This window comes from Triticum dicoccoides, chromosome 5B, assembly GCF_002162155.2.
Source record: "Triticum dicoccoides isolate Atlit2015 ecotype Zavitan chromosome 5B, WEW_v2.0, whole genome shotgun sequence".
Taxonomy (NCBI): Eukaryota; Viridiplantae; Streptophyta; class Magnoliopsida; order Poales; family Poaceae; genus Triticum; species Triticum dicoccoides.
In genome coordinates, this window is record NC_041389.1 from 548865418 (window position 1) to 548887042 (window position 21625).

The 21625-nt window shown below is 45.7% G+C and overlaps 1 protein-coding gene and 1 long non-coding RNA gene across 2 annotated transcripts; one reads left to right on the forward strand and one right to left on the reverse strand.

Annotated features, from left to right (window-relative positions):
* Positions 1 to 6813: 6813 nt before the first annotated feature.
* On the reverse strand, positions 6814 to 21210 carry LOC119310042 (O-acyltransferase WSD1-like). The gene is made up of 9 exons (XM_037585903.1): positions 21022 to 21210; positions 20381 to 20906; positions 19642 to 19646; positions 9760 to 9831; positions 9146 to 9212; positions 8986 to 9059; positions 8665 to 8856; positions 8448 to 8585; positions 6814 to 6981 (listed from the first exon to the last, which is right to left on the reverse strand). Exons 1-9 carry the CDS (start codon positions 21208 to 21210, stop codon positions 6814 to 6816), a joined length of 1431 nt encoding a protein of 476 aa, XP_037441800.1.
* Positions 16178 to 17327, forward strand: LOC119306099. The gene is made up of 3 exons (XR_005148860.1): positions 16178 to 16283; positions 16382 to 16544; positions 17245 to 17327. It is a non-coding gene; the product is annotated as an uncharacterized LOC119306099 (long non-coding RNA).
* Positions 21211 to 21625: the final 415 nt, after the last annotated feature.

Genomic DNA, 21625 nt, shown 5'->3' on the forward strand with positions numbered 1-21625 from the left:
ATTTGGTCGCCCTTGGGTTGGTTTATCATAAGTTTGCCACTAGATTACGAGAAAGACAAAAGTAATGCTGAGTTCCCAACATAATATTGACTTTTCTTTTTCTTTATGGTGATGGTAACTTTAATTTGAAAGCATTGATTAATGAAAAGCAATAGCTTGATTATTAGTGTGTTTTAATGTTACTTCTTACTACCAACTATAAGTAGTTGCACTGCATCACTATTAAATTGAGTTAAACAATATGAGACAACATGAGATGATCATGTTCATGTTAAGGTAGCATTCACAATAAAACATTATTTGTTTATCATCTACCTACTCAAAGACAAGATGGGATTAAGCTTCGGGATGCTTATACATCCCAAACGTATCTAGAATTTTTGACAAGTTCATGCTGCTTTTACATCATTATGGCATAGTTTTGGCACCATTTTATAATAGTTGATTGGACTAACCTATTAATCCACTGCACGGTGTAGGTACTATTTTTCATGCTTATGAAATTTTCAGATAACCACCGCTTTCAAGGAAGAAAAAAAATTGAAATATGTTTGTCGAAGTTTCTCATCAGGATAAAGCCACGGGCACCAGAAGGGGCAAGGAGGTTCCCTAGGCTCCCAAACAGTGGACCCTGTGACCAAGATGTGGACTATAGGGTGGGGCCATGTGAGGCCCTATTGGGCACCCCACTATTGCCTACCGGCGCCCGTGCTTTTATATACTCTCAAAAATCCCAATTTTTTATATCGAGGATTTACGCCGGCACCTCCTCCTATTCCGTGATGATCTAATCTAGATGGATTTTCATGTATATTCATCGACCTTGATACCATCATGTCCATGTGTGAGTATTCCTTCTTGGACTATGGTTCCATAACATTACCTAGATATCATCATCTCTCCCTTGTTCGGTAACACAATGATCACATGAGCTGCCTAGCTAGCATGAGTGACCCATCTTGTGCAATTAATTGTGTGTTTGTTGTGGTGTCTTGAATTGTCACTTTATGATCAGATTTCTTATAATATTAATTTTAATTCGTATGACTTCTTTGCTCCATGATTTATAGACGTATATACTCTCCGATTTATTAGTGTTTTCATTCGCCTTGTTTAGATGAATGATGTTCAACAGGGAGTTGTGTATGTTATTTGAATTAAACCTTGAGAGTAATCTGTCTCACTGACGGAAAGAGCACGGCTTATATTGTGTTATTACCACTAAGGATAAAAGATAGTTGCGTAGTTGTCTCGGTGATGAACTAGAAAGACAATAAATTATCAACATTATGTCACACTGCATAAAGCAATACTCTATTTCTACTTAATACTTTGATATGCATGTTGAATAACGGCCTTTAAGGAGTATTAGCTATATATGTCATTGGATGATGGTCTACAGATATGTGAACGTAATGCTATGTGAAATCATGACATGTATGGTCAATATAAAAACTGCAATTTAATCGATATGCAAATATAAATGGTTCACCACACCTATGTTATGCTTTATGGAGAAATGCCACTAGTGAAGTTATGGATCTCGGTCCATTATTCCTCACAGATACAACCTCGACAACTCTTTTTCATATTTTTACAACCTGAAACATTTTATTATTTACTTGCAATCACCAATACAACCACAAAATACATTAATACTTGGAACAAGAAAGACTTGTAAGGTTGACACCCTTACTAGGAGTGTTGAGTACCAAGTGAAGTGTCTTACTTCTGTGCAGGTACTGATCATTGGCTGCAGAGAAAGACTCCATGGATATATTAAACAAATCAACGAGAACAGAATAAACCCCACCCCACCTCTCCCACGAGCACCCACCCTCCTCCCAGGACCCACCACTATCCCAAGCCACAGTCCGCGCCCTACCACACCCCATTGCCAACTCCCCCAGCCCTGCCGCTCAGCACCACTTCGGCACCACACCTCTCCCCTCCGGCGGCGACCAACCACCTCCACCCGTGTGCGGCGCACATCTCCCAGCGAGTAAGTCCCACTCGCGGGCGGTGCACCTCCTACCCCCCGGCCAGCTCCCCACCTGCGACGGCGCACCTCCTCCCCCGACTACCTCCCCACCCGTGGTGGTGCACCTCACCGACGGCTACATCTCGCGCCCCATGCCGCGGCACAGACGATTCACCCCGCCCCCGACCAACCCATCCCACCTTATGCTTCCCCCGTCCAGATCAGGCACTCCGATTGACGGATCCGAGCGCCGTTGTTCCCCCAAGCTGACCCTCTTCCGGATCTACATGGTGTTGGCTCCACGAGTCGTCACTATTCGTCCTTCTACCCTCCAGCAAGGTCTCCCAGCATCCCTCCCGGCACCTGCATCGGCATACCCTACTAGCCCACGGTGGCGTCCCCGCCGCGGCCCGCCCCACGCTGCCGCGGTAACCCACCCTTGCCGCCTCCTCCCATGGCGGTCAACCCGGTGTCATTGACGAGGAGGGCTAACGACGACCTCCCTCATTCGCGTCCCCCGTCGTCGCCGCGACGGATCTACCGCTGTGGGCGCCGACAACTGCCGCAACAAAAGTGAGCCCCTTCTACCCCCCCCCCCACCAATTCTGCACAAAAACATTGACCGACCAAACTGTCAGATCTTCGTGGCCTTTTGTGGTCCAGTCGGTGAGCCGATGCAGCTCATTCCCATCTAACAAGCATCTCCTTCCCCGCCAACAAACAGGTCCACCCGGTGCACATGAGATTTACCATTTTTTTGGTGTTTTTTCTGAAGAGAAGTCAAAGTGCAAATCACTCCGCTACTGTGTTCGCTCTTGAGGATCAGTTTACTTAATTTTTGCAGGAAAAAGAAAGTGGTGTAGTTCGGTTGGATGCCCGTTCAGTTTCACCTTTTGCCATTTCAGATTATTTTTGTTGCTTTTTCAGATTTTGCGGGTTGTCTGTCGGCGAGCTCTCACCCTTTGCATCAAGCAGTTCGTCGGTCCATAGTGATCGGTTCATCGTCCGCATGACTGAAGTGCAGTTGACCCTCGTACGACGGCATACCTATGCCACTGTCCACCTTGTGCTGCGCAGCAGTCCGCTCCCGGCCCTCGACAGACAATGCAGTTCGCCACCGTCGTGGTCCATTGGTCAGGCACGCAGGTCCTGCGGTTCACTCCTCACTACACTCAATGAATAGAGGGGGTACTTTGCTTATGCAGTACACTTTGTTTTGTGGCCGATGGCTTTATTTTGTTTCAAGATATGGTTCACTCCTCACTACACTCAATGAATAGAGGGGGTACTTTGCTTATGCAGTACACTTTGTTTTGTGGCAGGTGGCTTTATTTTTTTCTAGAATTATTTGTATGTAATCAGCGACCCCTCTCTCAATAGTCATTGTAATAAAAACGTTCGTGGTTCAGTCTGTACAAAAAAAATTGGGAAAAATGTTTGCTTCTGAGTGTATTTGCACTGCAGTTCTACGCAGACGGGAGTGCAGCTCGGTTGCGTGGCGGGGTGTAGCTCAGCCAGCTTGTGAGTGTAGTTCGCTGGCCAAATTCCGGTTTTATTCATGAGAAAAGGTCTATTTAAGATAAAAATTGAAGTGTACTTCGGATGGCTGGCTGTTCCTAAGTTTAGCTTATTACGATTGCCCCGTGTAGGTCGCTCACTTAGTCCTTGTGATCTTCTAAAACAAAGTAGTAATGTTGTTCACTGCGATATGTGTCGCGGTTCACTTCCCTCGTCTTTGCGGTCCACTATCGTTCGTAAAAATGTTAAAAGAAAAGACAATAAAACCTCGCCTGACAAAATTTATGTCCAACAAAAGAAATCATGAAGTTCACTTACCCGTCTTATGCAGTGCGGTTTTCAGTCTAACGCAGTGTGTTTTTCTGTCCGATACAGTACACACGTCGATTTTGGTGCCATGAAAAACAGTGTCCGCATTTCAATAATTTTAAAATTGCTCTTAAACCGCAAAAAATTAGAGAGGGTGTTCTACATGAAAAAGTTGCGCCTCATCGATATCTTTCCAACGGAGTATAATTTGAATCATTCCAACCAACGGTTTGTACAAATTTTGCAAAAAGCAGCCGCTGCCTCTCATCGTCACCCGCACGATTTTGAAAATTAAATAAAAACCATAAGGAATCTCAGAAAAAAATTGACATATGAAAGTTGTGCCTCGGCCGTAGCTTTCTAATGGCGTATCATATGCCTCGTTTCGACAAACGGTTCAAAAATTGGAGCGAAAACATTACCAAAAAATGCAAAAATTTCAAAAAAATTGAATTCTATAATTTAGTAAATTTATAACTCCTCTTAAACCGTAATGAATTAAAAAAATTAATAGATATAAAAAAGATGTGCCTCGACGATATCTTTCCAACGGTGTATCACTTGCTTCATTCTGACGAGCGGTTTCAAAAAAAAGGCAATAAACGCTCGCTGTCATTCGTCGTGAGCCGCACCGTTTTTGAAGCTTCTCTTGAACTATGATGAATCTCGAAAAGTGTTTAACATGGCGAAGTTGCGTCTAATCCATAGCTTCTCAACGGTATATTACACGCGTCGTTCCGACAAACGGTTAAAAAACTAGAGCGAAAAAGGTATCAAAAAACACTGCTTGCAATTTTTTCTGACATGAAGTTCACTAGTCTTTGTATTGCAGTACCTTTCCTACTGAAGGTGCAGTGCCCTCGCGTTGAGCGTGCAGTCCGGAGGTGTCAGTCCGGAGGTGTTATCAGAATAGTTATTTTGCTAATATTAGTAGAATGGATCTTCACTGAGGGAGAACTTACTAATGTTGCATAGGAGTTAAGGATATCAGTATCAAGAAGGAGGAGGTCATTAGAACGCCACAAGTGGTGAACACACTACAACATGCTCCCTTCCATGAAGACCTCGTGAGCCGGGTCGTTGCTGGCCGTATCTGCAATTGGAGAACATGGTGCCATCTTGGCTGGGCAACCCGGGGTGGTAACGCTAAGAGTAACTCTAGCAGACCCCGCAAGACGTTCGGCCTGTAAAAATTCTGGCGAGTTTGTGGGCTCAGTCCAATTTTCCGGTCAGAATAGAGCCCGCATACTCGCCCGGCCCGCAATTTTTTTGCCATAACCCGCAAACCGCACGCCCCGAACACTATAACTGCGGTTCCGCGACCATTTTGCGGGTTCAAACCCTATGCCCCGCACTTGCGTGATTCTAGAGAAGAAGGCGGTGTCCCAACCACAAGGCGGTTAAATTCCACTGGAGCTTGCTACCCAATCAAGAACGACTCGAAGACCGTGGGTCCTGTCATCCGCTTCTGTGCTTGCACTTCTGCGAATCCTTTGAATCGAACAAAAGGTTCGTAACCCAGTAAAGCTTACAAGTAAACCAGATATGGAGATGGCGACTAAAGTTGCTGTTTCCATTTTTCAGGTAAATGCTAAACCCAAATATGAGGTTGCGGATGTCACATATATATGTGATGCATCCTCGCCGCGAGCCACCCGATTCCCCTTTCCCCTCTCCACATTTCTCGCCACCGGCGACCACCCGCCCCACCTCCAGCCGCCATGTGGGGCCGAATGTGGAGCTCCGGACGTGGCTCCGGCAGCAGATCCGGCCGTGAGAGGGACCCGGAGCGCGAGCGGCGTGTCCGGGCGGACGATGCGAGGAAGCGCGGCGCCTGGAGGTGGACCAACCACGGGATGTCGCCGCCGGCGAGCTTCAACCGCCGCGAGACGGAGGAGTACGACCGTCGGCGCACGTCCTTCTCCTCCGCGAGATCTTCCTACGTCGGATCCTCCTCGTCCTCCGGCGCGGGCTTTCTCCCCGTGAAGAGGGAGTGGTCGGAGGACGAAGAGGAGCCGGAGGAGCCGGCGCCGTTTTCCTTCGTCCCAGTGAAGGAGGAGCCCGCTCCGCTCGGCCGCCGCGGAGTCGTCGGGCCCGAGGACTATGTCACGGACTTCGACGCCCTTGCTGCCGCCATAGCCGAGCGGAGTGTGCGCGAGGAGGCGGAGCGCTGGCGCCACGTCGAGGAGCTCGAAGCCCTCGGGTGGCGGCAGGCGGTCGCCGCCAGCGTCGCCGCCAACGAGAAGGTTGAGGAGTGGCGCCGCATCCGCGCGGAGCAGGGGGCGAAGTACATCGACCTGTGCAGCTCTGACAAGGAGGATTGAGCATCGCTCGGCCTCCACGGCGTCGTCCATTTTGCCGCGACCTCGCCGTCGTCAGATCCGACCCCCTCTACTACTAGTTAACGTAGCATGTAGGATGATCTATGCTTAATTTTTTGATCATGTAGTATGTATGAACTCTGTAGTATGTGATGTGATGAACTATGTTTGTGCAATTTCTCCCGCGAAAGTGTTTTTTCAAATTATGCAGGTTTAGATACGGTATCTAATCGGCCGCGCATGTTTTCGACCTACAAACGTGATCTTCGTGAAACCACAAACGCGTTTTGCGGGTCGAATTTTTGCGGGATCTGCTAGAGTTGCTCTAAGGCTAGCCAACTGAGGTCATCGGTAATGGCCCTTAGGTGCTCGACCTGGGAGGACCAACTTTTGACTTCTCTTGAGAAATAATGTACTCTCTCCGTAGTATCAAAAAACGTCTTATATTATTTGACAGAGGGAGTATGTTTGAACATATATACATGATAACCTGAATGTGATAACCAATAATGTAGTTCGGGGAAAAGATTGAACACAATAGTGATTGACATAAACAATACACTCAAATATTAACACACACACGCACACACACACAATACTAGTACATAACTAGCAAATGATTTTATTAGTGGCATACATGTGTGGCGTTAACATAACGCAGATATTCAACTGCCCATTACGCAGTCATTCTGTCGTTGTTGTTAATTTGCTTAGGGCCGCCACATCCTTAATGAGCCTGATAGACTCGGCAAAATCATCCAAAATCTGGTGACAATCTGGAAATTGCGCGTCATCAACTGCCATAATTATCCTTATAGTACTACCATAATTTAGGTAGTGCATGGTTAGAGCCTGCACAAGAAATCCAGACAATTAAATACTAAATTGATTAAATATAATATATAAAGTGGTTTTTAAAGGGTCAATTACATTTCTCCCCTAATATGCACCCACTCTCATCATTACCCCTAAAAAATTATGTGCTCAACTTTGCCACTCTTCCATCACAAGCCCTTATGGAAATACCCTTCTCGGGGGGCAAATGTAGTCTCGTTTTTAAATAGTATGACAAAAACCACTTAGCTTTTTTGTAGAGTACACGGTCAATCCCATTTCCCATGAATTTAATTCTTAAGGTGCTCATTTTGTAACATGATGCTCATCTATGGAAATTTCGAAGGAATATAATTAGGTAAACCCTACATGTACATTTGATTCTCCGTTCACTAAACATATGGTAGACGCGGTGTCACGAAGATCCCGCATGCCGCGATCTTGGCTCGGGCCTTGACGGCGCCGATCACCTCGTTCTCCTTTGCATAGGTGGTGTCATGGGTGGCGCGCGACTCCGAATAGATCCACACGGAGGGAAGAGCTGTGAGCTCCTCCTCCTTTTCTTTGGCCGCCATACGAGCGTTGCGCTACTCTTTTACCTTGGAGATGGTGACCTACACTGCACGGCGACGACATGGAAGCCCATCTGGAGCGGAGAGCAAGTTTTTTGTCTGTTGCCGGGGGAGGTACGACCAATTGAGCTTGCGCAACAGAGATGGGAGGACATGGAGAGGCGTGGAGTGCTGCTGCGTCACGGATGGGTGTGAAGAAGAAATGGGTGAGGCTAGTGTCTGGGGGTGTGCAGGCTGACTTTAATAGCTAGAGTAGGTTGCTAGGGCGGCGAGCTTGTCGACCGAGTAGCAACGGCGGATAGGAGGAGCAATGAGACGGGCAAGGTTTTGAGTGGGCCCGAACTGTTAGAGTCTAACATGGCACGCGTGCCAACTCTCCTTGAGATCCCCTTGATTTGCGGCCAAACTATAAGATTTAGAACGTCTGATTGGTCCACCGAAAAATGGGCGGGCGCATTGGAGGCCTAAAACTGTGTGGACCATCCGATCTGGACATATAAGGGAGAAATGGGCGTCCAAGTTGGATATTCCCTTGGTATTTATATATACATGTTATAAATAGTGTGAAGGCACATAGACTTCGAGGGGCCCATGCATCAATAACAACCAAAGGCAACAACAAATTTTGACAACATTCTGACTTGTAGCCAAAAGTTGGCAGCACCAATAGAGGCCAAAATAGTAACCTATTGAAATGGCAATATATTTGACTCGGCTTATTAGGATGTCGACGATTTATACCAATGAAGGACATTGACAAATTTAATATATGGGAGAGATATGTACTGATCTATTGATTATGTAGTGGATGAGTTGTGTTGGCAAACACCACATGGTATGAGGACGTTTCATTATTTTTATAAGCAACCTAAGGATGGTTATATTTTGAATGTAAGAACATAAGTGACATACTTGTGGTTGCCCGTAGATGCTAGTCGCCATGAAGGCAATTGGGTGCCCACATAATGTTATATGTTTAGCTGGTCCAATGACATTTGATAAGGCTATGGTTGTATGTGTGACCAACCGGTGGAAGATAAAAGCTCCTATCTGCTTTCATTAGCAAGTTGCAATGTATTTAGAAACATATGAATAGTAAAAGTACAAAAGGAGCATGAAATATATCTACCTTTACACCGAAGTACTTCACCAAAAGTTCACCAACCACTTGTGTGAACATCACTTCTAAAGAACTCTTTTTCCTGTGCATAGATCTGTTTGCCTTGCGAACATACTCAAGGGGATCACTGTACAAGGCTACATCAAATGGGCAGATGAGGCTGCTAAGTTGATTCCCTGTCTCTACCTTTGTAACATATGTCTGTTCATTGTTTGTAAGAATAAAATTAAAGAAATTGTATATTCTTAACAAAATATAAAGGTCATGTTGCAGTGTTTAATTTCTTCAATATTTCTTACAAAACTATTCGGAAATAAATGAAATACTTACCTGTCGACTAGATATTGGCCTTATGTTGACAGGGACAAATGATCGCAAATAGATTCTCTTAGTGTTAGTGCGACCTAATTTGAAGAGAATAGAGCAATTTGTGAAAAATCCATGTCTACACATAACCACATCTGTAATCGTTGTTAGGTATACCACTTACCAGACTTTCTAAAGTAGTATTGTGAAAGAGCTGCTGAAGTCACACCAACTAACACGTCATTGAGAGTCTGCAAAAACGAAAAGGACAGACAAACATGTTCATTGAGTCAAATCAAGAAGTGTCATCCACACTGTTAGCTTAATTAGGGGTTCAAGGTCATGCTATTAAACAACTAGTAATTGAACCTATGCATCGTAAGGCCAGGCCACATATTTATTTATTTTTGGAAAATTCAGTATTATAATTTTCTGTTGTGAATTGTTTTGATTAGAATTTATAATTTAAGATATTTTTTGTGTCATTTGCCATGTTAATAACCATTTGAATTTTGTCAAGTAATTATCCGTATAACACCCAACATTCCGCGTCGACTCCTTTGTTAAATCTATACAAAATCTAGAGTTAAACCTTTTTTACAACAAATCTAGAGTTAAACCTAATCCATAACAAAGTTTTAAATAGCGGGTTAAGTCATTCAGCGGAGGGTGCACATTAGTGTACATATGTGCGGTTTTTATACCAACTCGGTTTTTATTAATTTTATTTATAGCGTTGTTCCACTTAGATAGCACTACATTGTAAAACAGAGGGAGTATTTAATCGGCTTTACTTACACAGTTCATGATAGTCTTGATGAGCTTGACATCGTCAAGGCTAATGCTCCGATGCACGAAACGCTTGCGGCGGTGATTTTTTGTCCAAAAGGACCCCCTGCCGAGATGAATTGACAAAAAAGACTACCTCTGGATCATTTTGACAAAAAGGACCCCCTCAGCAGTGGCGGCAGGCGCGGCAGGCGACACGTGGCACCTGCCGCCACGCCAGGAGGCGGCGGGCCCAGCCGCCACCGAAGGAGGCGGTCACCCCAGCCGAACGGAATCCCCACTGTGCGTCGCGCCGCGACGGAACGGGGCGGCCCAGGTGGGCCCAGCCGCCACCGAGCGAGGCGGCCAGCCCTGCCGCGGTCGCTGCCTGGCCGACAGGCCCTGCTGCGTGCGGGCCCCGCCAGTGGGCCTCGCCGCCACTGGCTGAGGCGGCCACCCCTGCCGACAGCAGCTGGTGCACGCTAACTGTGCACGGAAGGCGAGGTGCGGGCCCCGCCGCCACTGCTGCTGGCGGCGTCTTCCTGGCACTGATTCGCACGCGCGAAAACTGGCGGGGCGGGAATCACTCTGGCTCGTTGATTGTTGTTGCTTTTGCTGATTCCGACGCGCGGCAAACGACGAATTTCACGGGCGGGAATCACTCTAGCTTGTTGCTTTGCTTTTGCTCCTTGCATGCTATTGCTGATGATGTTGATTTTCACGCGCGGGAATCCGAGGCTGCCGACACTACAGGGATCCTCTCCCTTTTATATGCCATGCTTCAGCTCCGTGCGCAAGCACTCTGTAACCTCGTTCCTCTCCTTTGCTCTCTAAGTCTCTAAGTACAGAGAGAAAAGAAAGCTCAATAAGCACTTTCACTCGTGATTTACGGCGATTTAGAGTTGGATTTTGAGGATGATGAAGTTGAAGAAAAGATAGATTAAGGTAAGATCTATCCATTTTTGTTGGTTTCATTCGCATGCATGATGTTTCTATTCTATTTGATTAGTTCCTAAGTGTGTATTCTATGTTGCTTTAGGCATTATTTCAGCACTTGGAGGAGTCATTTGGAGTTTCTGTAGTAGGAATAGCCGTGCAAAGTGTACTACGAAGTTGAAGATCAAGGTATGAGCTTTGCAATACATTTATTTATTTATGCATGCAGGGTGGTAATTAGTTCGTCCTTTAGCTCGTTATTAGCTATGTGATGGTAGTGCTTAGAGGTTAGAAATAATTTCAGACGAGAGATGTAGCATTTAAACTATTTTTTGAAATAGTAGGTTGAAGATGTTGCATCAATGTTAGGTGCGTCCATTAGTATTGACATGCGAGAAATATTAATACGGTAATTAAGAAAAAATTGTACTGTAATTGTTTATTGCATGCGGTATGTTATTTCATGTGGTATGTTATTTTATGTGGTATGTTTATTAATAAGTCTATAGTTAGGAAACCGTAGGTCTACTTTGTTATGTCGCAATAATCTAAATTTTATATGTTAAGATTAGGTGCTAATGTACTTAATGATGTATGTAATTAGGTAAAATAATTCATCTTAGTAGCAAACAAGGAGGAGAAGACGTGATTGAAGAAATTGTGTTTCCATTTTCGCTGTCCCATTTTGAGGTGATGAACACATACATGGAAGTGCTATTTTCATACTTTTGTTAGCAGGAAGAAAAATCCGTGTGTAATATTGTTGTTAATGTGATAATAGGTTGACGAGGTTCATATAGTACTGGCGACGGATATTTATTGGAACTATTTTGACGCTTAATTGCATTCGCAAGCACATCCATATTGGAGCTAAGGTGAAAAATGACACTGTAATTTTGTTAATATTTTTTGTATTGATGTACTATTGTGAATAATGTGCATGCTGCTGCAAATATTATTATTTGTAGATAAATGATTGTTATCGTATGATGTGAAAAAAAATTATATAAAGCCGAAAGAAATTAAATGTTTTACTCATATGATATTAAAATGTTATTATCGTACTATTATGTTTACTGGTTGTTTGGATAGCGAGTAATTACCATGGGTTTTGTCATAACCTGTTGTAAGAAAAATAGTTTTTACTAATAGTCGTTAGAGAAAAAAGAGAGTTTTAGTTTGTGACGCTCGTAGACGAGTTTTATTTGAACTATTTGGACTCTTAATTGCATTCGCAAGCACATCCATATTGGAGCTAAGGTATAAAATGACGCCGTAATTTTGTTAATATTTTTTATATTGATGTACTGTCATGCCGCTGCAAAAATTATTATTTGTAAATAAATGAATTTTATCGTATGATATGAAAAACATTATATCATGCCGGAAGAAATTAGATATTTTACTCATATGATATTTAAATGTTATTATCGTAATATTATGTTTAGTGGTTGTTTGGATAGCGAGTACTTACCCTCAGTTTTGTCATAACCTGTTGTAAGAAAATTATGTAGAAAACCATATTTTACTAATAGTCGTTTTTCCAGAAGCTAAGTTTTTGCATATTACGAGAACTATTTTAGGATATTTTTGGGGTAGTTAGAGAAAAGCAAACAGAGTTTTAGTTTGTTACCCTCGTAGACAAGTTTGAGAAAAATAGATCTTTAAATACCCGTTAACCAAACAACCCCTTAAAGTCTAAGCAAATGATTCTAAAAACAAACCGAATATTTATAACGAAAATATGGTTATTATTTTAGTCGTAAGATATGTAAATGTTGTCATCGTTACTAGGTGTTGCCGATGGTGTATGTGGAGTTCATTTCAGTCACTGATGTTGCCGGATGCAGTAGCTGGGGTGGTGAGGTCGAGTTGGACATCACATCAGCCCCTAGCATCGGCCCATCGGAACCGACGGGCGGCCAGCCTGTGTATGATACAGGATATTGGTCGGCGGCCGTTTACATGAGCGAACACGTGGAGGGATTGCCGGAGGCGCTAGATGATGATGATCATTCTTCTGCGTCTTCGGAGTCAAGCGGAGAAGAAGATGTTCCTCCTCAGAGGGCGGTCGCGGCGGCACTGCAACCTGGGTTTTTACAGGATATGAGCATCACCAACGAATTTCACTCTGCTTCTGGCCTAGGAGCGGGAAGCCTGGAGGTTGGGCAAGTTTTCCCAGATAAGAAGTCTGCTTACCAGGCAATGGGTAGCTATGCAATCGGCATCCACCACCAGCATAGAGTGAAGCAGTCTGACAAAAAAGAGTTGAAGGTCATATGCATCCACACCGCGAAAGGTTGCCGCGGAAGAGTTCTCGCTAGACTGAAGCCTGGGGTATGTCAGTCATGGCATATCACAAAAATAGTGGAGCATACCTGTGAGCAAACTGGGACTCTTTCAGATCACTGCAATGTGACAGCAAAATTTGTGGCACAGACGATGGAAACAATTGTGCAGGGAAGTCTTAACATTAGTGCTAGGGCGCTGCAAAAAGATGCAGAGGATCTAATTGGATTCCCTGTTAGCTACTGCAAGGCTAGGCGTGCGAAGGAAAATATATTCAAGAACTTGTATGGTACCTATGAGGAGGCATATTCTTATGCCCCTAGAATGCTTCATCAAATAGCAAGTGCTAATAGGGGGACTCAAGTTTGGCGGAGAGAATGTCCAAACCCAATGAACCCGGGTAAGCTAATTCTGGACCGCTTATTCTAGGCATTCGCCCAGACTATACAAGCCTTCAGGCACTGTCGCCCGGTATTATCTGTTGATGGTACCTTTCTCACTGGAAAGTACAAGGGCACACTATTGGTGGCGATTGCAGCGGATGCAAATAATCAGCTTCTTCCTATTGCATATGCATTGGTCGAGAGCGAGAACAAAGATAGCTGGTTGTGGTTCCCGAGCTGCGTGAAGATTGGTGTCATGAAAGAGCGTAAAGGTGTTTGCATCATTTCTGATCGCAACACTACATTATTAAGCGCTCTTGAAATAATTAAGGCATCGGAAGAAGAGTTGGGATGGCCCAATCTAGAGGGAAGGAGGTGCATGAGGCATTTGGCAGCAAACTTTTACTCCAAATTCAAAAACAAGGATTGGTTCAAGTTATTCAAGAGGATGTGCATGCAAGAAACTGAAGCCAAAATGAATGCGATATGGGCAGGTATCAATGGTGAGATCGACCGCGCGGCCTTGCCGCAGAGAGAAGACCGGAGGGGTCATAGGACGGCCATAAATTTGAGCCAGTGGATCACCGAGAATTGCCCTCATTTGGAGAAGTGGGCGCAGACTCACGACACCGGGGCTCGGTATGGAATAATGACCAGCAACATGTCAGAGGTATACAATGGTGTTCTTAAAGGGGTGCGAGCACTGCCTATCACAGCCCTAATTGAAGAAACTTGGAACCGGACCCTGTCATACTTTGCAGACAGGGTCACCGTCGCCAAAGCACAAGTTGAATTGAACAATCCATGGTCCGAGAAGATGCAAAGACATCTGGATGAGAAAGCAAAGAAGTCCCAAAGTCATGGCTGCAGGAAAGTGGACGCACTTAGAAATAAGTGGGAGGTCAATATGCGAGCCAAGTACGTTAAGGGTCACCACAGAGGATCAAAAAAGAAAGCTGTCACCCTTGGCTCAACCTCCTGTGAGTGCACTTGTAACAAGCCCAAGCTTGAGGGCTACCCTTGCAGTCATGTGCTCCGGGCGGCTGCTGTTCAAAAAATCAGCGTCGAGCCATACATATCGCCGTACTTCAACATGTACAATCTGTACAACACTTGGAACGGTGAGTTCTGGGCTTGGGGCATTGATATGAACAACAAAATGTTGTGGCCAGATGGGCCGAAATGGGTTCCGAACACCGACTTGATGAGAACCGCAAAGGGACGACGTCAGTCTAGGCGTCATCGCAATGACATGGACCATAGCCAGATGGGAGAACCAAAGCGATGCCGCGTTTGCAGGTGTCCTGGACATTCACGCAAAGACTGCCCGTATCGAGCCAACAACAACGCATGATGTTGATATATATGTACTCACCATGTCTATTTATATTTCTACTCGTTATGTGTACTTATATTAAATTTAAATTGATTCTCTTTGTATTATTGTACTCCTGATGTTAACTTCAGATAATTAATGCAAATCGTATCTCTTTGTATTTTTTAAGTTAATTTTGATTTGCATTTGTATTTCTGTCTTCCTCGTAATTTATATTTGTATGTTTGTGTGCACGTTATGGGTGAAGTGCCAGTACTTTTGCAGGGGCCCCATGACGCCGGCCACCGTTGCCACCTATTTTTGAAATCAAATACTAAGCATGATTATCGGCCTTTCAGACTTCGAACCATAAAAAAAACATGGCCAATACACAATCATTTCCTTGCTCACCTTGACGCTTATGGACTACAAGGTTTTGCTAGGCTCACATCATGCGACGACCAAGTACGTTCGGACCCATCCCTTTTGACATCCCTCGTTGACCGGTGGAGACCTGAAACCCACACCTTTCACTTTTGTTTTGGGGAGCTTGCACCTACACTGAAAGATGTTTCTATGATCACTGCTCTACCAACTAGAGGTGAGCCGGTAGTATCTCCACGAGTGTCTCCATCTTGGGCATTAGATATAGCAGCCCGTCTTGGGATGGAAATGCCAGAATCACAACGTTCTGGTAACCCTCGGGGCATCCCACTCGTCTGGCTTCGTGATAACTTTCTTAATTTATCTAGCTTCGCCAATGAGGAGACGAGAAAAAGACATATGTTTGCGTATTGGTTGTGGCTCCTCGGGAATCTATTTCCAAATTCATATGGGGACGTTGTTGTCCCTGGTCTCATCTACATTGCAGAGAATATGGTAGATGAACCTTTACCCGAGCAGCCAAAATACAGCTTCGGTTCTGCCATGCTATCTCATACATACAGAGGCTTGTGTGATGCCACGCAAAAAACCTCTTTTGCACAAAAAGCTCCATTACTTTGTGTCGCCTATGAGTTTCTACAGTTGTGGTCCTGGGAATACCTCCCTGTAGGACGACCTCGTATAGTACAACCCATATACCCATACGACTTTGGCGAGGGTGCTAGCGCAACTATGGCCACCAGGTGGACAAAGGCACGGAAACGTTGGTCTCCAGATATTGCGAAAAATTGTTACCCTATGTACCACCAGCAGTTTGAGATACTTGATGAGGTAGAAGTCACATGGAACCCGTGGACTCAGGACCAGCTAAAAATGGTCTTTGATGCTCGACACTTCACACCAGGCATATTGACCGATAGTGCATTCTGGCTGACTCGCTGCAACTTATTGTTCCTGTGGTGTGTTGAACCTTACAACCCAGAGCGTGTAATGAGACAGTTCGGTCTCTATCAAGAAATTCCACCACCTTTTCCTAGATGTATCGACGAGGAAACACATAAGTAAGATGTGACATCCCTAAATAGTTAGTGTCATTTTTAATTTACTAAACTCACACTTTGTTACATAATTTGCAGGCTAACAAATATGGGCAGGGGTTGGAGTTTATACGATTGGAGGGAAGAGAACAGTGAATGGGTACACAAGTGGGAAAATGAAGCGCTAGCAGATATAGTGCGTCAACTTAGGTATATTTTATGTACATTATTTTTTTACGATGATCATACGATGCGTGAAGATGCTTTGCTTTCATCACAACGGTTTATGTAATTATTTAATTTCGCAGACCGTACGATGGAAGTACAGATCAAGCGTACAAGCAGTGGTACTGCATGAACACACGTGCTAGCCTGGCCAGTCAGCCAGCTACTATACCAACACATCTCACACAAGAGGAGCAGGCGCGGAGACATGTTAAGCTGCATGCAGCTTACTATCGTGACCACCTGGTAATCACTTGTAACTTTTTTAGGTCCATCATTTCATAATCATTTGAACTAAATAACATCCAAATATTGTTCAGCTTGAAAATGTCAACGAAGTAGGGCAGATGGCTACGGATAGCATGCTGGCCCAGGGCCCATATCGCAAGACATTCCAGAAACTTTGCAACAATTCGTGGCAAAGAAGTTCAGATGCGGTAGAGGCGACGACGTTGCCACTGGAGCATACATGCCGGTAGCGAGGTCAGCCAGACCGAGTGCGGCACCGTCGTCCAGACCGAGCGAGGCGCGTACGAGCCATGAGCAATGGGGAGAGGGTCCGAGTATTAGAACGACATTACCACGACATGACTCATCTCTGTCGCTGCATCGCTCTTCTTCGATGCACCTTCGTCAGGGGCAGACATCTCAGGACCATGGCACGGGCTTGGATTCGATGCCCGAGCAGTTTCTTTCCCCTAACCCATATGCGTACACAGGATATGATGCATACACCCAAGGTAAGGGATCTCAGCCGTATCTCTCCACGCGAGGGATCCCCATGCCCGAGGAGACTCGTGTACCAGATTTAAACCAGCACCACGTACAATGGCCAGACAGTATAGGAGAGGGATATGCTCAGGTAGTCATGTTTACATTTCAATGCATTTACAATGATATCATATATTATCCTCTAACAGTTTGTTTAAAATGTTTCTATGTGCAGGACACACCTGATGTTAATTGGGACGATGAGAACACCCAACGCGGCGTCAACACAGGCTTCCGGGGAGCATCACATGATCATGGTGTCAACACAGGCTCCGGGGAGCATCACATGATCTTGGCGACACGGTTACATCATTAGTTACAGAGTTCTTCGGAGGGGACGTTATTGGCCCATCTTTTATCCCCCCGGAGTCACAACCATACGCCTACAATTACGCTTCAGATTCGCAACAAGGATTCGCGACTCCACCACCTACGCAGGACTCGCAGACACATGAAGCCGAATTGGAGTACGGCCGCGGTCTTCGTGTGCCCCGGCCACCTAATCGCTTGTCGCCTTCCGGTCGTAAGGAAAGGCCAGGTGGTCGTCGTAAAGTAGGGTGATTCATCTATGCACGTGCGCGACCCATTGTATCTACATATGTGTGTATCAGACTTTTCAATTTGAACATCTATGTATGCTAAAATAAAAATGCACCAGTCAGGAACAATTTTCCCGCCTATATCTCCCGCCATACTATCCCGCTCCACTCTTTTGCTTATGTTAGGCCGAAATGATTTTTTTAAAAAAATTTGGCTGATGAATACTGTGCAACCATTGCCCGTCTTAGACATTGAAAAATATATATTTTCAAGCAACGCTTTTCCCTCCATATTTTCCCGCAAACGCTTTCCCTCCATATGTTCCGCCATCCGTTTCCCGCCAACCCCTTCCCGCCATATCTTCCTGCCACCCGTTTCCCGCCATATATTCCCGCCAACCCTTTCCCTCCATACCGCAGTCGTTCTTTCCCGCCATTTTCTCCTCTTTACCTATAAAACCCCCTTCAGACGGAGGTGGATAAGCATTCGAGTGTAGTGTAGTCGAGATGTCCCATTATCCTTTCGATCGTAGTTTTCACCCTGGGATGAGTAGCACTCTTCTGAGGCTAGCTACCGATTTCAGGATGGACAATAGGATAGTTCCATGGGACGATCTCACCGGTAGTGACACCATAATGAATGAGTTGGCTCACCAATTACGTAGGTCTGGGTGGCCTGAAAGGACCTATGAGGAGGTACGTAAAGAACTTCTTAGGTTGGATGCAAGGTGGAAGAAGGTTGTGGAGCCGAAGAGTGAAACTTTTAGAAGGACTGCAGAAAACCATCCATTTTTATGGACTGAGGAGAGCGAGGACGAAGATGATATCTTCATGCCGCCGCTTCCGGGTTCTGCATCGTCAAAGGGCAAGAGTTCTGCATCGTCCAAGGGCAAGAGTACTGCATCCTCGAAGGGCAAGAGTTCTTCATCGTCCAAGGGTAAGAGTTCTGCATCCTCGAAGGGCAAGAGTTCTGCATCGACGGAGGATGACGATGATGCCTTCATGTAGTTTTTAAGCTGTATTCCAGTTGTACCGTTTAATTCAGATGTACTTGCATTATTAGTTTGTACTCTCTTATTGTAAGGCATTATGTTCTATCTTAATTTCATTTTATAGTTGTTGCACGATGCTCGATAATTAGTGGAGGGAAAGAAAATGCCACTACTTTAGTCTAAAACTATATATTTTTTCCATCACGACAAGGTACAACTGAAAATAAGATACAACACGACAAGGTACAACTGAAAATAAGATACATCGTAGAATTTAAATAAAGCTACATTTAACTACTGAAATGAAGCTACATTAAACTGCAGAAATAAAGATACAAATGATTGCAAAATTTAAAATACTACCACAGGAATCTACTGAGTCCAACGTGGATATTTTCCTTTTCCATCGCCAGCTTCTTCTGCTGCCTTGGCCTGACGAGCCTTTTCTTTCTTTCTCTGCCTCTCCGCCTCACGAGCCTCCTTTCGCTGTCGTTCCTGCTCCTCCATGCGACGAGCCTCTTCCCTGTTTTTCTTTCCCATTTCCTCAAAAAAACGGTGTTGCTCCGCATAGTATTCTTTTAACTCTCTCTCTTGCTCTGCTTTCTCCTCAGCTTCCGCCTTCTCGTGTCGCTCTTCCGCAAATAAACTATTCCACGCACGACGACTTCTTTCACGAATCTCAGTCACTGCCCAAGCCGGCTTCTCCGTGTCAATCCAATGATAGTACATGCACAGAGGCGGAGGAGACTACAACAAGAAACAAGAATGTTACTAAAGAATCAATGAAAATACCAACAATATCTATTCGTGATGGTTAAAGCATACCGGAGGCTTGTCGTACTCTGAAATAGCTACGGCAGGATCTTCCTCATAATTGGCGCACATGAAAAACTTCATGCCCAACCAATCTGAAAAATCCGTCACCTCCTTCACCTTGCAAAGATCGCCACACCAACACCGCAGGACTGCCACCCCCGGAGGCAAACTTGCATTCTTCATTTTCCTCGGCCTAATGCTTTGATCCGAGCAAGGGAAACTCATACCGACTGAAAAATGTGTTACACACTTTGCGCACTGCCGATTTCGAGGATGGGTGGACGAGAGCCTCGGTGTCTCCCTTTATAAGCTCAGACGATAAATGATGGCGAGAAAATTAAGCGGGGATATTTACGATCCCTGTAGTGTCGGCACAACAGTTTCCCGTAGCCTTGGATTTCCAGTGCCATCGCATCCGCTGAGGCAAAAGAAGCAAAGGCAGGATTGATTCCCAGGCGAAAGAACCAAAAGCGTCCATATTCCCGCGCGTCGGAGTCACAGCCATCAAGCTCGCGCCTCGAAATCAGCGCCGCGCCTCGAAATCAGCACCGTCTGCGCACTGTCGCGCGTGCAGCAGCACAGGATGTGCCGCCTCAGCTAGTGGCGGCGTGGCCCACCTGCTGGGCCCGCGCGCAGCAGGCCTTGTCGGCCGAGTAGCGACAGTGGCAGCGGCGGCCGCCTCACCCGGTGGCGGCAGGGCCCGCCTGGCGCGGCCCGTTCCGTCGCGGCACGCTGGCCTTTGTTGCCCTGTGCACGCACCGTTATTCACCGGGCTGCCGCCTCCTGTTGTGGCGGTCGGGCCCGCCGCCTCACGGCGTGGCAGCAGGTGACACGTGTCGCCTGCCGCGCCTGCCGCCACTAGTGAGGGGGTCTCTTTTGTCAATTTCGTCCGCAATGGGTCTCTTTTGTCAATTCCAGTGGGCAGGGTCTCTTTCGACAAAAAATCTGCGGCGGTGAGACTCGCCGTTGTCCGCACGTGTGAACAGCGTGCGTGTGTCACTCAAGAACAGTACGGTGGCAGCAAGCAACATGATGTCCACTAGCGTGTGCCACACCAGCACAAAATAGGACCATACCCACGCCAGATAATCGCCAAACGAAGACAGCGCAGGTCGTGGCTGCCGTTGGTAGATGGCGCCAGTGCGCTTGGGCGGCGGGGGCATGGCCGGAAGCCTCGCTGGGTCAGCTGTGCTGTATGATGACGCCATGAAGAGTGTCATGATTGACATGGCGTCGCCGATGGAGTGGTGTAGCCGGAGCACGGCCGTGGAGGTCGCCTCAGAGGTTGGGAAGTCGAGGAAGTGGAACTCCCAAAGCGGGCGACACCTGTCCATTGGAAGCGTGGACAGTGACGCCACATAGTCCTCCACGGTCTTTTCCGGGTCAGAAACCACTGCAACAGGATCAAGCACAGGAACGACGATGTGGTCGTCCATGTTAACCTTTGTTTGCACCCATCCTGGTTTGCCATCCTTGGATCCATCCATTACCTTTTACATGCAATATTATCGGCAGATGATTATGATATATATAGAAGCAGATGGTAAATTATTTCAGATACATGTACAAGAATGGAACAGATTATACGCAAGTTCTTGTAGTTACTTGAACGCTGCGGAAGCGCGGGAATCGGGTGACCAGTTCTGTTTCGATGCCGGCGCGGAAGACGGGTAGGTTAAACGGCGTGCCGAGCCCCATCACAACGATGATGCAGACACCCATCTCCTCCAAGATTCTTCCGGTAGGGCTCATGGGCTCCGGCTCCTCCGCCGTGGAACTATCAGCACATTCCATCTCTGCCGACACACGGACAGAGCGTGGCCGTCTTGGCGGAGTGGCTCTAACTCCATGTGTGGCGGCTACTCGATTGATAATTTCCATGGACCTCCGTAGGTGTGATATAAGTAGGAAAGGAAAGGAAGGCTAGGTCGCTATACCTGGAATCTGCAATGCTGCAACTTGCATTGCTATGTGTTGGCTATGAATTGTCTAGATTTGTTATAATTTTTCTTTGGAAAATGATGGCTCAGTTACCTACAAATGTACATATCACTTCTTTACGTTCAATTACAATATAAACATACTCACTGAGAACCCATGAGTAGTATAGACAATACACAGCCAAATCCACAGTTTCATGGCTGTTTTACCAAATGGCCTCTAGCTTTTCCACATCAACTTTTCAAGACACAGCCTTAATGATCGACGA

Excerpts from the sequence above, each read along its gene's own strand:
- LOC119310042 (XM_037585903.1), bottom strand. The coding sequence starts at position 21,210 with ATGGAATGTGCTGATAGTTCCACGGCGGAGGAGCCGGAGCCCATGAGC. Across the intron at positions 20,907-21,021 it reads CGCGCTTCCGCAGCGTTCAA|GTAATGGATGGATCCAAGGA; the intron begins GTAACTACAAGA and ends TGCATGTAAAAG. Across the intron at positions 9,060-9,145 it reads ATACTACTTTAGAAAGTCTG|GTCGCACTAACACTAAGAGA; the intron begins GTAAGTGGTATA and ends TCTTCAAATTAG.